Genomic DNA, 15,736 nt, shown 5'->3' on the forward strand with positions numbered 1-15,736 from the left:
TCGCTAGATGGATCTTTTATGGGTTGCTCTGAAGAAATATGGTGGGGACGCATGGTGGATCAATCGCACTTGAAATGCCGTGAACCACCTTTATCAAATCTTCACAATATTCAAACAACTTATGTTAAATCAAAAATTATCTTCTCAGTTTTTACTCAATAGCCCCTTTAAGGTCCCTGCAAATGATATAAGATTTACATTTTACAAAACAAATACAGACTCGATACCGGACTCAATTAGGGGGAGAGGGGGTAATATGCACCCCCGGGGCAAAATGCACCCCCTGCTTTTCTCGGTATTTGGAAGAATTTTCCGGGGAAAAACTCATAGAAATTGGAAGCTTAACATTAATAAGCCATGATGGAAAAATTTGAGCATCGTAGTATAAAAACAGCTTAAGTTATTTGCAAAACATTAAAATCTTGACTTTTTTTTGATTAGGTCCTATAAACATATGAAAGACAATAGCTTATAGGAACTTTTCAAAAAAAACTCTGGAAATGTTGTGTTTTCATCTAATTTTCATTGAACTTTCATTATGATTTTTGGACAATATAAAAAGTATTTATTGTTAGTGTAAGTATTGAGGTATATAGTTTTTGCCACAATCTTCACTATTCTGTAGATAGATGAGTCCAAAAACATCAAAAAAATGCATTTTTAATTAAATTTTCTGCAAAAAGCGTGGTCGGGGCAAAATGCACCGCTCTGAAGCTCCTTTGTAAAAACAGCGGTGTCATCTAGTGGTGACTAGTGAAAACTGCTTTTACCTGGTGCATTTTGCCCCATGTTGTGGTGCATTTTGCCCCGTTGTTGTAGTGCATTTTGCCCCAATGTTGCGGTGCATATTGCCCCGCATGGTTGTTTGAAATGAATCAATTTTTTTTTTGAAATTCGATATTTTCGAACAATTTTGAGGTTTTTTAAGACTTTTTTCACAAGGTTGACGAAGAATAATAGTTGTTTTAGAACATCGAACAAAATTCTTCCACAGTAATGCTGTAATGGTTGAGAAATCACAGTTTTCCCTTAGGGGGTGCATATTACCCCCTCTCCCCCTAAATATCCGAAGCTCTCGGAAAAAAATGAATCTCGAAACTATTTAATTCGTTGTTTATTTAATATCGTTGAGTTCAAATTTGACTCCAAAAATGCCATTAGGAAATTTATATATTCATATATAAAATCTAAAAAAATCGAATTGCAGAAAATTGACTAAATCAACATAGCAGATAATTTACAATCACTCCAGAAAGTTTCATTGTATTTCATGATTCAAGTGAGAAAAGGACGATTAAAGCGGTTGAAATTTTGCCATGCGCAAAGTGAACTCTCAAAATTTCTGTGTATTTTTCTCGAAACACCTTCATGCCTGATTTACGGGTGCCACGATATCTCGAGATTTGATTGACAAAATTGTCTGAAATTTTTGAAATTTTGTTGTTTGAAAAATTACAAAAATCAAAAACTAGTGATTTTTATATGAAAAACATAAAATTAATTCTATTTTTAAATAAACTTTTTGAAAATCGGCCTTTTTCATGCACTCGGAATACGGTTTGAGCCGGTTTGGTCAAAGAAGTGTTGAGATATCGTGGCACCCGTTTTTTGAAACTTCAAATGAAATCCAGACTCGATCACCGAAGGCCTCGGAAATTTTTTACTTTGGCTAATCGAAACTGTGGATAATCGAATCACGAAATTGATTGTCGAGTTCAATTATGACTCCTTAACTACTCTAAAGTGATTTAGAATTTTGAAGTTCAAGATGGCGGGGACGAAATATTAAAAAAATGCATTTTGTAAAAATGCAACTCGGATCGTTTTGTGGTCTTCGACAAAGTTGTTTGTCTTAAAATTTAACATAAAAATCTCACACTGATTTGACTCATTTAACGCCAACTTTTGACGGAATTTTAGAATGTTTGCTTTTCCCCATACATTTTTTTCGAATTTTCCCATACAAACTTCATGGATAAAAAGCGACCCTTAACTCTTAACCGATTTTTCTTAAAATTGGCACATTAAGTTTTATCTAAAGAGTGAGCCTGGTGATATCTCTTACGATTTTCCAAAATTTTCATTTTTTCTTGTCACCCCAATAGGCAACTATTCAAATTTGACTAAATAGGGTCGCAGAATACAGAACAAATTTGATGTTAAAAGCAAAACAAATAAAAAATTTTTTTCGTGATTTGATTAACCGAAGTCCGATACAAACCTTAGGATAATCATACTTTGGATAATCGAAACTTCGGATAATCGAGGCTTCGGATAATCGAGTCTGGACTGTAACTATATCTCGGCAATGATGGAACCAAATGTCTTCAAATTTATTTTTGTATTAGTTGAAAATTTATATTTTAATGCCCTGAAAACAGATTTGAAAAATGTTCAACTGTGTGCTCATATCAACCCTTGACATTTTTGCCGATACATGTAATGTAACCCCTTAAGTGATTTGAAAACTTTTTATCCAAGATGGCGGCAGCAATGGCTGAAATTGAGAATGATTGAGAAAATGAATTTGGTAATGTAACAGACAATCAACTGTTCAAATTCTACAAAAATAAGGTCGCTGAACTAGATAAAATAAATAAATAAATCATAAATCCATTGCCAATTTTATTTTAACGTTTATTAGGATGTAACAAAATGGGTAAATGTTAGGGGCATTTTGAGGCATGATTCCCTAGGTGTACTGAGCCCGAATCCCAAATATTGGAAATGTATAACACCGCCGCTGAAAACAACAACTCGATGCCAACATTTCAAAAAGCATCATGTACAAACCATCCTTTTTGAGAAAAACGCATTTGAAAGTTAGGCATCATTTTTCAATTCCCGTTTTAATATAAAGTAAAAGAAGATGTTCTAATGATAACAAACGATGAAAAACGTTGATTTTATTGATACTTGATCATCTATATTCAATAAAACATTATTTCCGTCATTATATTTGAGAAAAACAAACATAACTTCTTTTGAAATCACCAACGTCTATATCACCCTGCTGTCATTGAGGGGGACGCTTTGTTATGATTCGTTTTTCTTCGCCGAATGTACATGGCGCTTTTTACATGATGCTTTTTTTTTCGTCACGAGGTTCATGTACCGTAAACCGGGGTGACTTTGATAGGATTTCAATTTGTTTTCAGAATATTTTCCAACAGGTAAGGTTTTTCTCAAGATTATTATTTTTAAAACATGTACTGGGGTAGACCACACAAAGTCCATGCACTATTTCGGAAAAAAAGTTTTTTCAATAATGTTTAGAAAAATAGTTACGTTAAAAATTCTTTGTTTTAATTCCGGGGTGACTTTGATAGTCATAGTTTTTCTTGTTAAAATCATATTTAAGATGTTCAAACTTTATTTGTACAATAAATGTACCATCACTAAAGTAGCTGATATAGTTTTTAAGAAAAAAAAATCAATGTTTATATTTAGTTAAGTTAAGTCGCAATTTTGCCTGAAATTTGTTAAAACTAGTTTTGTTTGTAAAATTATCGATTTATATTGCATTTTATACTGAATTCGAAGCACGAATCACAAGTTTTCACATTTTACATGAAATTTGTTCAACTGAAATTGCCTATAAATTTGGAGATTTTTTTTAATTGTGTTTCAAAAACACATATTATTTATTATTTACTAACTTTTTTAACCTTCTCCTAGTGGAAAATTGTCCAAAAAATCCGAAAATGCATTCCGTTTTCCGATTAAAAATCATGTTCATTGAGAAAATCATGACACTTTGAGAAGTTTAAAATAATGACTTTCATCAACATTTTCTTACCTATCTTTTTAAACTTGTCAAAATTTTATGAAAAGTTCTTCTTGAGGTGCTTTGAACACTTCTCTACCACGGTCAGTATGTTTCTAAACCATTCTTTACGTATTTTAATTGTACTCTCCATTTTGCGGAAAAATCGCAAACCTATCAAAGTCACCCAGGCTATCAAAGTCACCCCGTTTTACGGTAGTCTTTTATTTGACAGGTTGACAGGGCTATATAAACAGGCACTGCTGATGGTAGAGATTTTGTTTATGTTACTTTATTTAAAATCATTATAAAACAGACTTTACTGAAGTAACTTTTGCTCATTTTTGGTGGAGAGGTAGCTTATTAGGAGTACTTTCAGAATATGCAATAACCCAGAAAGTGTCAAAATGTACATGATGCCTTTTGAAATGTTACCGTCGAACTGTTTCTTCAAGCTCAAGCGCAACCATCAGCTTGCTTGGTTGCATGAGCGTCGCGACGCCTTCCTAAATCGTTTCTGCAATAACAGCAAGGCAGAAGAGAGTGAAGAAAAAGTTGAAGTTTTTAGGTAAGAACTCGTGAGGTTTTAGAAAAAGGCAAAAATCGTTAGTTTGAGCCCCAACTGGCAAAATCCAAAACGCTCCGATTTTACGGGTTAAATTTCATTTAAACTTCAAAGTCAAAGCGCCAGGTCCTGTCGCAACAAATCAAGCTAATATTTGGGATTCGGGCTCAGTACACCTAGGGGATCATTCCGTGAAATGTCCACAAAAATCACCCATTTTGTTACATACTAGTGTTTATCCCCCCCCCCCTCTACACAAATTCCCCAAAAAGACCAAAAAAACTATCGGTGAAAGTCAAAATTTGCATTGAAAATATTTGTAGAATTGATTTTAAACTACCGTCTTTAGGGATGAGATAGCGTCATACAAAAATGCTCAAATTTGTATGGCCCAATCTCATCCCCCAGACCAAATGTCACCCGTGATGACGGTATTTTAAACATTGTATAAAGTTATTTTTTTGTATTTTTTATAAAAAGGGTAGTTTTAGATTTATTTTTCAAAATATGAATTTAAATTAATTTTTTTGTCGACTTTTAAAAGTGTAAACGAGAATTACTGTAGTGATTTGAAAAACAATTTCGTCGAAAAGTGTTGCTCATAAATTTAACTTGATTTTGCTTGCAACAACTCAAAAAAAGTGTTATTTTCATTCATTGATTTTTTTCTTCATAAAATGGTCAAAAAAGTGTACATGGTACACAGACAGATTACATCGATTAGTTTAAAGTAGAAAAAAAACACATTAGGATTATCATTCCATTGGAACAATGCGGAAATCCTTCAAAGCATCAAGCGCAACATTAAATGCACTGTAAATGTTTGATTTCCCAACGGCAAACAGAATCGTTTGGCTCGATAATGCTCTGCATCCCTCTTTCATCGACAATCCTTTGTAAAACAGCAAACCCCCTTTTTCTCTGCATCCTTGCATTATCGAGCAACGATGGAAATGGTCAGTTCATTTTACTGGATATTAATGTGGCACTTCAAAGAGCTTATCTAGCTAACTTGGCAATGAAAAGAGGAATTTTAGTGTTTTTTGTTCGAAAACGGTGATTTTTAATGTTACATTTTCGACAGGTGAAGGTAGAAAAAATAGTCCTATTATTGAGCAAAAAGGACCATTATAATAAAGTTCTGTTAAGTTTGTTTGTCTTATGGGAGTTCTTTCGTAATTATATGAATAACCAAACAGATTAAATCCAATGCTGCATTAACAGACAGAACCCGGCCCTGCTTAAGATATTCACAGCTGTCGGGGGGTCCGGGGGTTGGTGTCGTTCCGAAAAACCGGGAATTATTCAATTGGTTCAGCAGATGGCCAGGGTTTGCTCGATTTAATTTTGGGAGGAAGGACACGAGGAAATTCCCATTCCACTGCTGCATATATGGAAAACTTTTCCCATTCACAGATTCTAATTTTATTTGCACAGAATGTTGTTGTCGTTTCAACTCTCGATCTCTTTGGCCGGCCGGCTGCTGTTGCTGCTGGAATGGCATTATGTAGGTCGTTGTCGAAGCAAATGTAGGCCTTCTTTCTCGCACGAGTGTGTGTGATAAAAATAAGCACCAATTGCTCTGGAGACACTGATTATGGGTTGGTGGTGGGGAAGGTTAAATGCTGAGATTTTCAGATTTTATGGGACTAAGATGCTTCCAAGCGGAGACACAACATCACAAACACCCCCAACATTTAATATGATTGGGGAAATGATGTTATTTTGGAAGCACTTGTATCGAGTTTCTCTTTGAATGGTTTTAATCGATTTACGCAGTCCGGGCTTAAATGCTTATTCCTGATGAAACTTGAAAGAATCGTTGGAAATCATCAGTTGATGGAAAAAGGGTTTAACAGACTCTGTTTTTTCCCCTATGATCTTGATTGGTATCACTAAGAATTGGTAATTTGGATGATCGAATCACGAAAACACAAGTTTTCATGGAGATGCATGGTATTTAATAAAAAACTTAAACAATTGTTTGAGATATTATGCGTCTCCATGAATTACATTTAACTATTATTTTTTATAAAATGTGATATTAAACACTCAAATTACTCTTAAATTTTTTAATTTCTACGAACTGCCACTGAAAAAAGTAGTTTCAAATGCTGCATGGATATTCGAGCTGAACCTCAACCACATTTTGGAGTTCCACCGCAATCAATTTTCCCACCCATTTTCTGTCATCAAGTCCAAATAATACACAAACACACACCAGGTTGCATAAATATCAATGTTTGATTATGATTATTCTCGTTATCCTCTCATTGTCTACACAGATTTGATTTATTCACGCGCTGTGATTACCTGTCAGCTGGAAAATTGATTAGCCACCATTAGCTCGGGCTGGGTGAACGCGCGGTGTAAAGGGTGTTTGTTTAATTTCTAAGCTTTTGTCCACGATCACGGCGTTTCTTGTGGGAGTGTTTGATTTGGTTCCATTCTGTAGGTGTTTTGTTCGGTGTGCACAACAATTCTCAGAGCTATAGTTTAATTATCAGCTATTTACATATGTACTTTTAGTTTGCCTAATTATGGAATCTTTTTTCTCAAGGGTGCACTTTTCCCTAATTAATTTGACAAATAAAAATCTTCAGGGATCCTAATGTCTAATTTCAGTGCTCAATTCGTCAATATTGTCATTCAAGTGCGAGGGATCTCCAGCCGTGGCTCCATTAAGGTGGAACAACATAACCCGTTTACGAACGCACCATCACGTGGTCGGGAAGTTTTGCCGGGAGGAATTTTTCGGACATATGCGTTGCATCACGAACCAGCTACGAGGTGATGTGCTTTTAAGCTTAGAAGCTACCAACGTTGTCAGGACCGCGACCACGAAGTGCATCCCTATCAATTATACAACGCAAGCAGTCCTGTGATGCGTGATGTTTCGGGAAACTTGTGAATGGGCACCCGCGGTCGACTCGTTCTCACGATCCCATTTGCACCAAGTAGATTTGGTTCGCCCCCAGTAGTCATTATCATTAACTATTCTATTCTACCTTACTTCATAGAGTAAACCAACTGAATTGTGTGTGTGTGAGAATGGATTGCATATATTTACGAATTGTTCTAGAGCCATAACAGAGTCACAGTATTGTAGTGGGTGTGTACAACTAGTGCGCCAGCCTGGTGGATTGCTCGCTCCGAATAATGCTACTGAATTTATTTACATCAAACATACATATTGCAGACCACTTTGTTCGACTCGTCCTCATGTCCACATCGCCGTAATGGTATCTTATTATACAAAATATGGTCATCTTGGCATCTTGATGTCCATCCGGTGGCATCACCTTGAAAGAGATTTGAAGAAAAACTATTCAAACATGTTTAAAACATTAATGAGCTTTATTTTTTTTTTGTAAATAATATCTTTGAATGTCTGTAGAAAGAGCTTAGAATTTTTTTTTTATCAATAATTGATATAAATTACAATTACAATTATTGTGAAAAAAATTCCTTAAAATTGGCACAACCAAATTCTTACAAACCAATTGTTTCTTATTGCTTAGATTGAAACACAAGCTTTTTGATCACACTGTGATATGAATCAGCACCTCTTTTTTTAAATGGTCACAATATTTAACAACGCCCTTTTACATTTATGGTTATTAATGCTGTATAGTACAACATGCTAATGCAAACGGTTTTCGATACATCTAAAAATTAAAATTTCTGAAAAAGTTTGATCATGCGAAGCCCACAACTTAGAACCAACCTCAAAAAACTTACTTTTCAAACTCAGCCTCTTATTCAATCTTCAAAAATTGTGACTGTTCACTTCACATATTTTGAACTTAGCTACAATACTAGAAATTTTGTATGTGATATGACCAGAAAATGGAGCAATTATAAAATAAATTTATAAAACAACCTATGTGCTATGGGTTGCCAATGCAGTTAGGACCTTTTTTCACTTTTCGTCACTATACTCGATTTTGACAAACTGTATCCTCTTCAATTTTTGTTACTTTGAAAAAAAAAAAATGGAAAAATTTCCAAAAACCTGTTTTGGAAGTAAACTCTAAATATGAGTAATTTTCTACGTTTTCGGAAAATCAAGATCTTGTATTTTTGATTTGAATGTAACTCCTCCATATGTCCCCCATAATCCATATGTTGAAAGAAGCCGTTTTGCATCATAAGCCTTTTCATTCATGGTTCCATACAATTTAGCGGGCTGGATATCTCAGGTAAGTTTTCAAAAGGTCCTTAGCGCCAGTTATAAACAAAGCCGTTTTTCGATCGGTTCTCGATCATTATACGAATTATCAAAATAAAAAAATGCTTTGAATTGATCCTCATCTGCACGTCCTTCAAATGGTCTTTACTGAAAAACAATGAAAATTTAATTAATTTCAGAGAAAACATCAAATAAGTGTCGGAGATTGCGGTGGCAGTTACGTCGTAATGCAAATTCATCGAAACTCAGCACCTTGAAGGATCGATTTGGTGTCTTGGACAAAGATGTAAATTTTGATTGAGACTATACACCAGGGGTGACCAAAGTATGGCCCGCGAGGTTATTTTTTGTGGCCCGCGGAACCATTTTGAATGATCATATAAAATGGCCCTTTGTAAGTGATTTTATAATTTCAAAAAAATATGGTTAAGTTTATGCGTTTTTGTGGTAACACGACTAAATGTGATCAAAAAGTAAATTTTGTAAAAAAAAATCTTCAAACATTTTTAGAAACGAGTTATAGAACGTTAGAATTTGATTTAAGCAGGAAGCTTTAAAGAAAGCTAAAATATAGGTTTATAATAATTCAAAAATCATGACGAACGATCTTTATCCGGGCCTCAAACTTATTTTGCACTTGGAAACCTTTCACCTCTTGATTTGAACTCATATTGTGTGGGTTATGAATCTGAGTACCTAACATCTGATAAAGGCAGAATGAAATTTACTTAACATAAAATAACACACTTTACAAAGTTTGTGTCAACCTCAATATATTTAAAAAATAAACAAATGAATCAATTGAACAACAAATTAATTCAACTAAATACCTTTACATTTTCATTAAATTTGTGAAATCAAGATTGTATTCAGTCAAAAATATTTTATTGTTGAGACAAGAAAGTTGCAATGAAAAGCAGATGAATAATATTTGTGTTGCATTATGTTGGATTTTCTGATTTTAATAAAATTTTACCAACAGATGGGAAGCTTTAGTAAAAAACTACTCAAAAAGAATAATTTTATTTGTTTTCTATTATTGAAATGACGAAAATGTTCTAAAAATCCCTTAAAATTTCAAAAAACTTCAGTTTTTCTGTCTATTAATTTTTTAAGTTTAATAGATTTATTTTTTTAATAAAAAAAACTCATTCGGCCCGCAAGCTGATGTGAGCTTCAAATTTGGCCTATCATTCAAAAACTTTGAGCACCCCTGCTATACACGGAAAGAAATTCCGATTTTTTATTTTGACTTTTTATCACTAAAGGTTTAATTTCCAAAAGTACGAGTTTTTTTCTCGATATTTTCGTAGTTTTTGGATGCATAAAAAGGTAATTTAGCTTTAGAGTCTAGGATGGTAACAAAAATTGGTAGCGAAGATATGACTAAAAAAAAGATTAAAACAAAGAAGAATTCTTTTTTTTTACAATAATATCAGATGCAAAATCAATTAAAAATAATGATAAAGTGCTCCGATTTCAAGTGAAATGTTTCGTTTTTTTCTGCTTTTCGCAATATAAAAATACACCCCAGCAAAAAAAATATTTTCGAGTAGCTGAGGAAATTTCCTACACTTTTCATTATATTGAGCCTTGAGAATTTCATCAGCTATTTTGAGTTTTTCAGAGGTAGACAAGGATAGACACTTTTTGGGAATTAAAAAAAACATTTTTTGTTGATTACAAAACCCTAAAAACGGTTATAACTAGAAATGGAGTACTTAATTTTTTTCCTAAGATATTGTATAGAAAGGAGACTTGTATGAAGAGTCCAAATATGCAAAAAGGATTATAACTTGGGACCCCGAAAACCTATTTAAACAAATTTTGTCAATCATTAAAACACGTTCTTCACTTTTAAAAGTGACATCCGGTAAGATAGCAAGATCACGTCGATATGGTTTTGAAATGGCTTGAATACTGTCCAACTTCCACTTTTTTCAAGTCATTAATTAGTTCCTTTGTAAGATTTACAACAATGCAAACAATTCCCACTATCATGCTTTTCTGCATCTATCCATGCCTATCCAATAGTAACAGTAGAAGGTGATGTTAAGGCGCACTCCTTCTTCACGGCTGAGTTCCCAATCTTTGTTGAACCAGAATGATACAGTTTGGCCTGAGCAAACAGTTTTCGTTTAATTGAATGGAGAACGTGTAGAAGTGGCCCCACCCTCCTACCCCTCCTTAAATGTGCCCAGCAAGAGGCTAATGAAATACGCTACACACAGCTTGCAATTCCAAGTTGTACTAACCAGCTTATTGAAAATCGGTCATACGTCGAGTGTCCTTTCTGCCCGCCTCTGCTCCTCCTCAGCATTAGTGGCCACCAAGTCCGCCCGTACTGCGGCGTTGCTGCGGTGCTGTTGATGGATTTCCAGTGCCAAGTGTTGGTGGCTGGGATGATGACGACGACGACGCCGGTGTTGACAACTGGCTACTGACTGGCTGCTACTCTCAGGAGAAGGACTTTGGGAAAGTGCTGATTGTGTCCATGGTTCTCCTGAACACCACCCTAGCAGTCCCGGCCGCCACCGTCAGCAGCGCCGAGCATGCCATTTGCATAATAACACTGGCCACTCGCAGAAGATGAGGCTGGAGCACGGACTGGAGCAAGCTGGACAGGACCAACAGTGGCAGCAGTAGCTGGGCCAGCAGTGGCCATCGTGTCCTCGTCGTCCGGCTGTTGCAACCGATGATGGTCCAGGGACTGCCGGCCGACGATGACATGTCTGTGTGGGGGTGTTGGTGGAGGGAATGAAGAAGAAAAAAAAGCAGAATGATTAATGTCGTATCGGACCTGACCAACACACATCGGATAGCCGCTGGCCAGGGTGATGGCATTTTGCAGTTTGCTCTTTCAGCTGGAGCGGACCGGGAGCAAGAAGCTGGAATAACTGTACCAACACCGGATCACACACAGAGTTCGTTCGAATTACCAACTCTTGATCATTAGTTTGCTCGATTCAATAGATGGGTGCTAAATCTTCTTTTGCTTCTTTGCAATTCTTCAAACTGGTAATGTTTGCCGATGCTGCAGAATCACTTTCTGGTATGCACGCGTTGCAAGTAAAATGGAATCACTGCTCTGGAAGGAGCGGGGATTCCAGGAAGCATTTGCTCGTTTTCAGCAAAAGAATTTCGAACAGTTCGGTATACGTGGGATGAGTGGATGTTTTCGATTTAGCATGGAAATAAATCGGTTTCGTTGGAAGTGGCGTACAGCTGGACGATAAAATTGAATCAAATGTAAGCGCTTTTTCGGAGAAAATAAGAATGGATGCTAATCAGACAGTCATGTTGAATATTAACTTCTGAATTATTGAACATTTTCTAGGAATAAAATATAAGCTATGTCAAACGATCTGAAATTCAAACTGATTTTAATTGTTGCTGAACAATTCTTTAGAATAACACATTTTGTCAACTGTTTTTAATTTTGTATTTTTTAAAATTTTGGTGAAACTTTGTTGATTTGTGAAAAGATCGTTAGTTGTCGTCAATGTTTTAGGTTCATATAAAATGTTACACGGGAAAATTTAGAATTTTCTATTTCATTTTTCATTGCTAAAAGTTGTATTCCCAAAATACATATGATTTATCTTCGAGATATTTGAACATGTTTTATAGGGGATAGGGAATGTCACATTTACACAAATTAAATAATTGTAAAATAAAATGTTTTCTAATAAAAAAAATAGAAAACATCACTAAATGCCATTGTTTTACATTGAAATAAAAGAAATAACAATCATTAACAGGATCGGAATATTTTCAGCATAATATTTGAAAATTTTAGCATAAATCTACACAGTATTTTATAAAACCGTAAAAAAACATCTTGTAGGACATTTATCCACTTTTGACAAAAAATAAAGATGCGTGAACTTCTAATCATATTCTATTGAACGAATATTTTCATGTTTGTCAAGTTACAGCTTTTTAATTTAAAAAGGGGTATTGTAAATTGAAAGCTCCTTAGAATTTACTATATCTGGGAAAACTTCTTCTTAAAATTGGAAACATAATTGGGTCCTAAAATGAAGCTTAGATTGCTGATATTATTGTTTACAGCGATAAAGCTCATTTTTCTGAGTACAATGACCCTTTGTACAACCACAAAGAGTTTGAAATGGATTTTTAAATCAATTTTGAAAAATTAACCTCGCGGTCCTTCTTGACAGAAAAGCTCCTACTTGACAGCTCGTTTCAAGGGGACCATAGTTGATCCATCGAAAAAATGTTGTCTTGTCAAAAAAAAAAAAATGTTTGCGTTAAAATGAAAAAAAGTGATCAGAAATGGTTTTAATCGTGTTTTTTTACCGTTGTACATACAAATTGACATGGGGCTTTAGTACCCAATTGAATGGCTTTGCCAATTTTAGCCAAAAATGTGTTTTTTTGATTCGATATTAACATTTTTTTGAATTTTTCTTGGTTATCATTTGTCTTGGTTCATAACAGTTTAGTTACGACAAATTTTGAATTTCATTGAAAAAAATGTTTTTAGTGTAATTGATTGATGTTTCTTTTATTAGATAACATTATGGAAAAGCCCTTTAATTCTTTAAAATCACTTAAACATTGATATAACAAAGAAAATAATCAACCAGTCGAACTTGAAATCTCCCTCCGCTAAATGATTTATTTATTTTCAAACATTCCTGCAACTGGCAAGTTTCTCGTGGGCAAATTCTCAGAAGGCATCGATCTGCTGCCCACACGAAAATAAGATTTCCCTGGAAGCGCGCCCCCGACAATGACGACGACGCCGTTTTATGTGGAAATGCGAAGGGGTTGAAATTTTCCACACTATCTCTTTTGACCCGGGACCAGGCACGTGGGGAGCATTATCCGATTTTCAGTGGAATTACGCTCGTTTTCCCAGCCCCATGACCAGCGGCGTTGAACCATGTGTGCGAGTGAGTGTGTGTGAGTGTGTGGGGGGATTTCGCGCCGTCTTACCTTGCAGTTGCGTCATGTAGGCGTCACTATTCTGATTGTCAAAGTCACCCCCGCCACCGACCGTGTCCGGATAGCCCGCCCCGCCCGGATGGTCACCCCCCTCGTGGTGGTGATGATGGTACGAGGACGCCGGAAATTGATGGTCGTACAGGGCGTGAAAGTGGTTCACGGGGAGTCCCACCGGCGAGGCAGATGCCGACGCCAGCATATTGGGCAGCTCGTCCTCCAGCAGCCGTTCCGCGCTCTGCTCGTACACCTGGTAAATCCGGGCCACGCAGGTCAACTGAACGAGGAGATATACGGAACGAGAGAGAATAGAACTCATTAGTGATGCACCGCGGATTTGCTATATTTGCCATCATAGAGAAGGGGTTCTATCGTCCGCTTACCTTCAGCTTACCGCGATTGCCGTAATGGTGTGTAATTTTGAAGAATAGACCTAGCGTTGAGATCTCCAGGCCATTATCCGGGTTTCGCACGACGGGATATGGGACGGTTTGTTTGGGATTTACCTGTGAAATTAATTATGAAATATAAACCAAGCCGCTTTCTGAGTGGAAACGATGAGTGTCATTCAGGGTGGCCGCCTACAAGAAAAATAGTTTAAACAACATGATAATTCCACCAAAAATTCCAACCAAATTGTAGTTTTTAATATTGATTCTCGGGTGAAAAAACAGAACTGATTGTTTGCGCTTTACACGAATATAATTGTAAAAAAACATGTCCAATTGTAACCAGTTTAGTATGGAAACGTTGCAAAATTTTCACCAAAACCTCTCAGTTAAATTAATATCCAGGTGAGACAATTATGCTTTTCGCGGCAGCTATTGTTTCGATTAAATTCGATTAGTATTGAAAAAATTACAGAAAATTAGGCAAAAATATTTTTCGCAATATTTTACCGTATTTTTTTTTGTAAAACGTGTTAACGATCTATAAATTTCTGGAATAAAATTTGGATTTGGAGAAATACTTTCAGTTTTCTCTTAGTGAAAAATAATATTTCATCTGCTTAATTCATTTTTTTTCATAATAAAATGGTTGCATCAATCGATTTTATATCGCATTTTATCAGAAATGAGTTCTTGATCGATCTTATATGGTACCGTGAAACGTGGTGACTTTGCTAGTTAAGAGACTTTGATATGTTTGAGATGTATCCGCAAAATGAAGAGTACAAATTAAATACGTACGGAATGGTATGGAATCATGCTGACCGTGGTAGAGAAGTGTTCTGAGTACCCCAAGAAGATCTTTTTTTTTCTTTTTTTATTTTTTTTTTCTAATATAGTGCATGGACTTTGTGAAACCTACTCCAGTACATGTACAAAATACAAAATAATAATCTAGAGAAAACCCTTGTAACTTGCAAAACATTCTAAACATGAATTGAAATCCTATCAATGTATCCCCGGTTTACGGTAGTGGTGTCCAAAATATCACGGTTTAAAAATTGAGATTTTTTTGGATATTATGTCTTTGAAGGTGCCACCCTGCGAATGAATGAAAAGCGATGTTGAATCGGCCGTGATTATCTGTCACCAATCAATCAGAGGAGTGTTTGCCTGAATCGAGTTTGCTTAGTGTGAATTCATAATTGATAGTAATCAAATTGAGTTAGTTTACCCTTCTATTGAGTGAAGCCGTTTTACAACGCGCATGATAATTATGTGTGCTTATTATAAATTAATTTTTCAAATTACCAGCAAACTGCTCAAAGCACGACCGCACACCAAAAACGATAATATTGATGCAAGTCAGCACCGACGATGCGGTTCTGCCCCCCATATTCAATCTGAATCCACATTAGTGCATTGTCGTCGCAATACACCGCACAAATCCAACCTACCAAGATCTAATCCGACTCACCTCATTGCTGTTGACGAACCAGGTCAGATTGGCCGCGGGCTTCGAGTTGTACGAGGAACAGTTGCCAACGAGCAGCTCGCCCATCCGGTAGTACGGCTTCAGTCCCGTGATGTGCGGTTTGTCCACCGGAACGTCTGCAAGAAGGCGGTCATAATGGTGAGCATAAATGGTTCTCATCAGGCTCGGGCTCGGCCGGCACACAAACACGCGAATGCATTCCTTTGCAGAAATTGCATGCAAGCCCCCGAGGCGTGCTGTTATTAGTTGCGTAATTTAGTGGTTTCATTAGACGCGGGAAACGTTGTGTTTCTGCGCAATATCAAGTCACAATACCGTTGATGTGGTTTGGTTTCCATTAGATGTTGTGCGTAATTTG

At 36.0% G+C, this 15,736-nt stretch overlaps 1 protein-coding gene across 7 annotated transcripts in view; it reads right to left on the minus strand.

Annotated features, from left to right (window-relative positions):
* Positions 1-6,552: 6,552 nt before the first annotated feature.
* Positions 6,553-15,736, minus strand: part of LOC120420437 (uncharacterized) — a 33,018-nt gene continuing 23,834 nt past the window's right edge. For all 7 annotated transcript variants that reach the window (XM_039583489.2, XM_039583483.2, XM_039583475.2 and 4 more), the window contains exons 5-9: positions 15,361-15,494; positions 13,878-14,000; positions 13,489-13,771; positions 10,779-11,255; positions 6,553-7,633 (exon numbers count right to left, since the gene is read on the minus strand). In XM_039583489.2, coding sequence (XP_039439423.1) covers positions 10,981-11,255; positions 13,489-13,771; positions 13,878-14,000; positions 15,361-15,494 — 815 coding nt within the window. In that variant the 3' untranslated portion in view covers positions 6,553-7,633; positions 10,779-10,980. The remainder of the gene's footprint in view (positions 7,634-10,778; positions 11,256-13,488; positions 13,772-13,877; positions 14,001-15,360; positions 15,495-15,736) is intronic.

This window comes from Culex pipiens, chromosome 2 (assembly GCF_016801865.2).
Source record: "Culex pipiens pallens isolate TS chromosome 2, TS_CPP_V2, whole genome shotgun sequence".
In the NCBI taxonomy this organism is placed as follows: domain Eukaryota; kingdom Metazoa; phylum Arthropoda; class Insecta; order Diptera; family Culicidae; genus Culex; species Culex pipiens.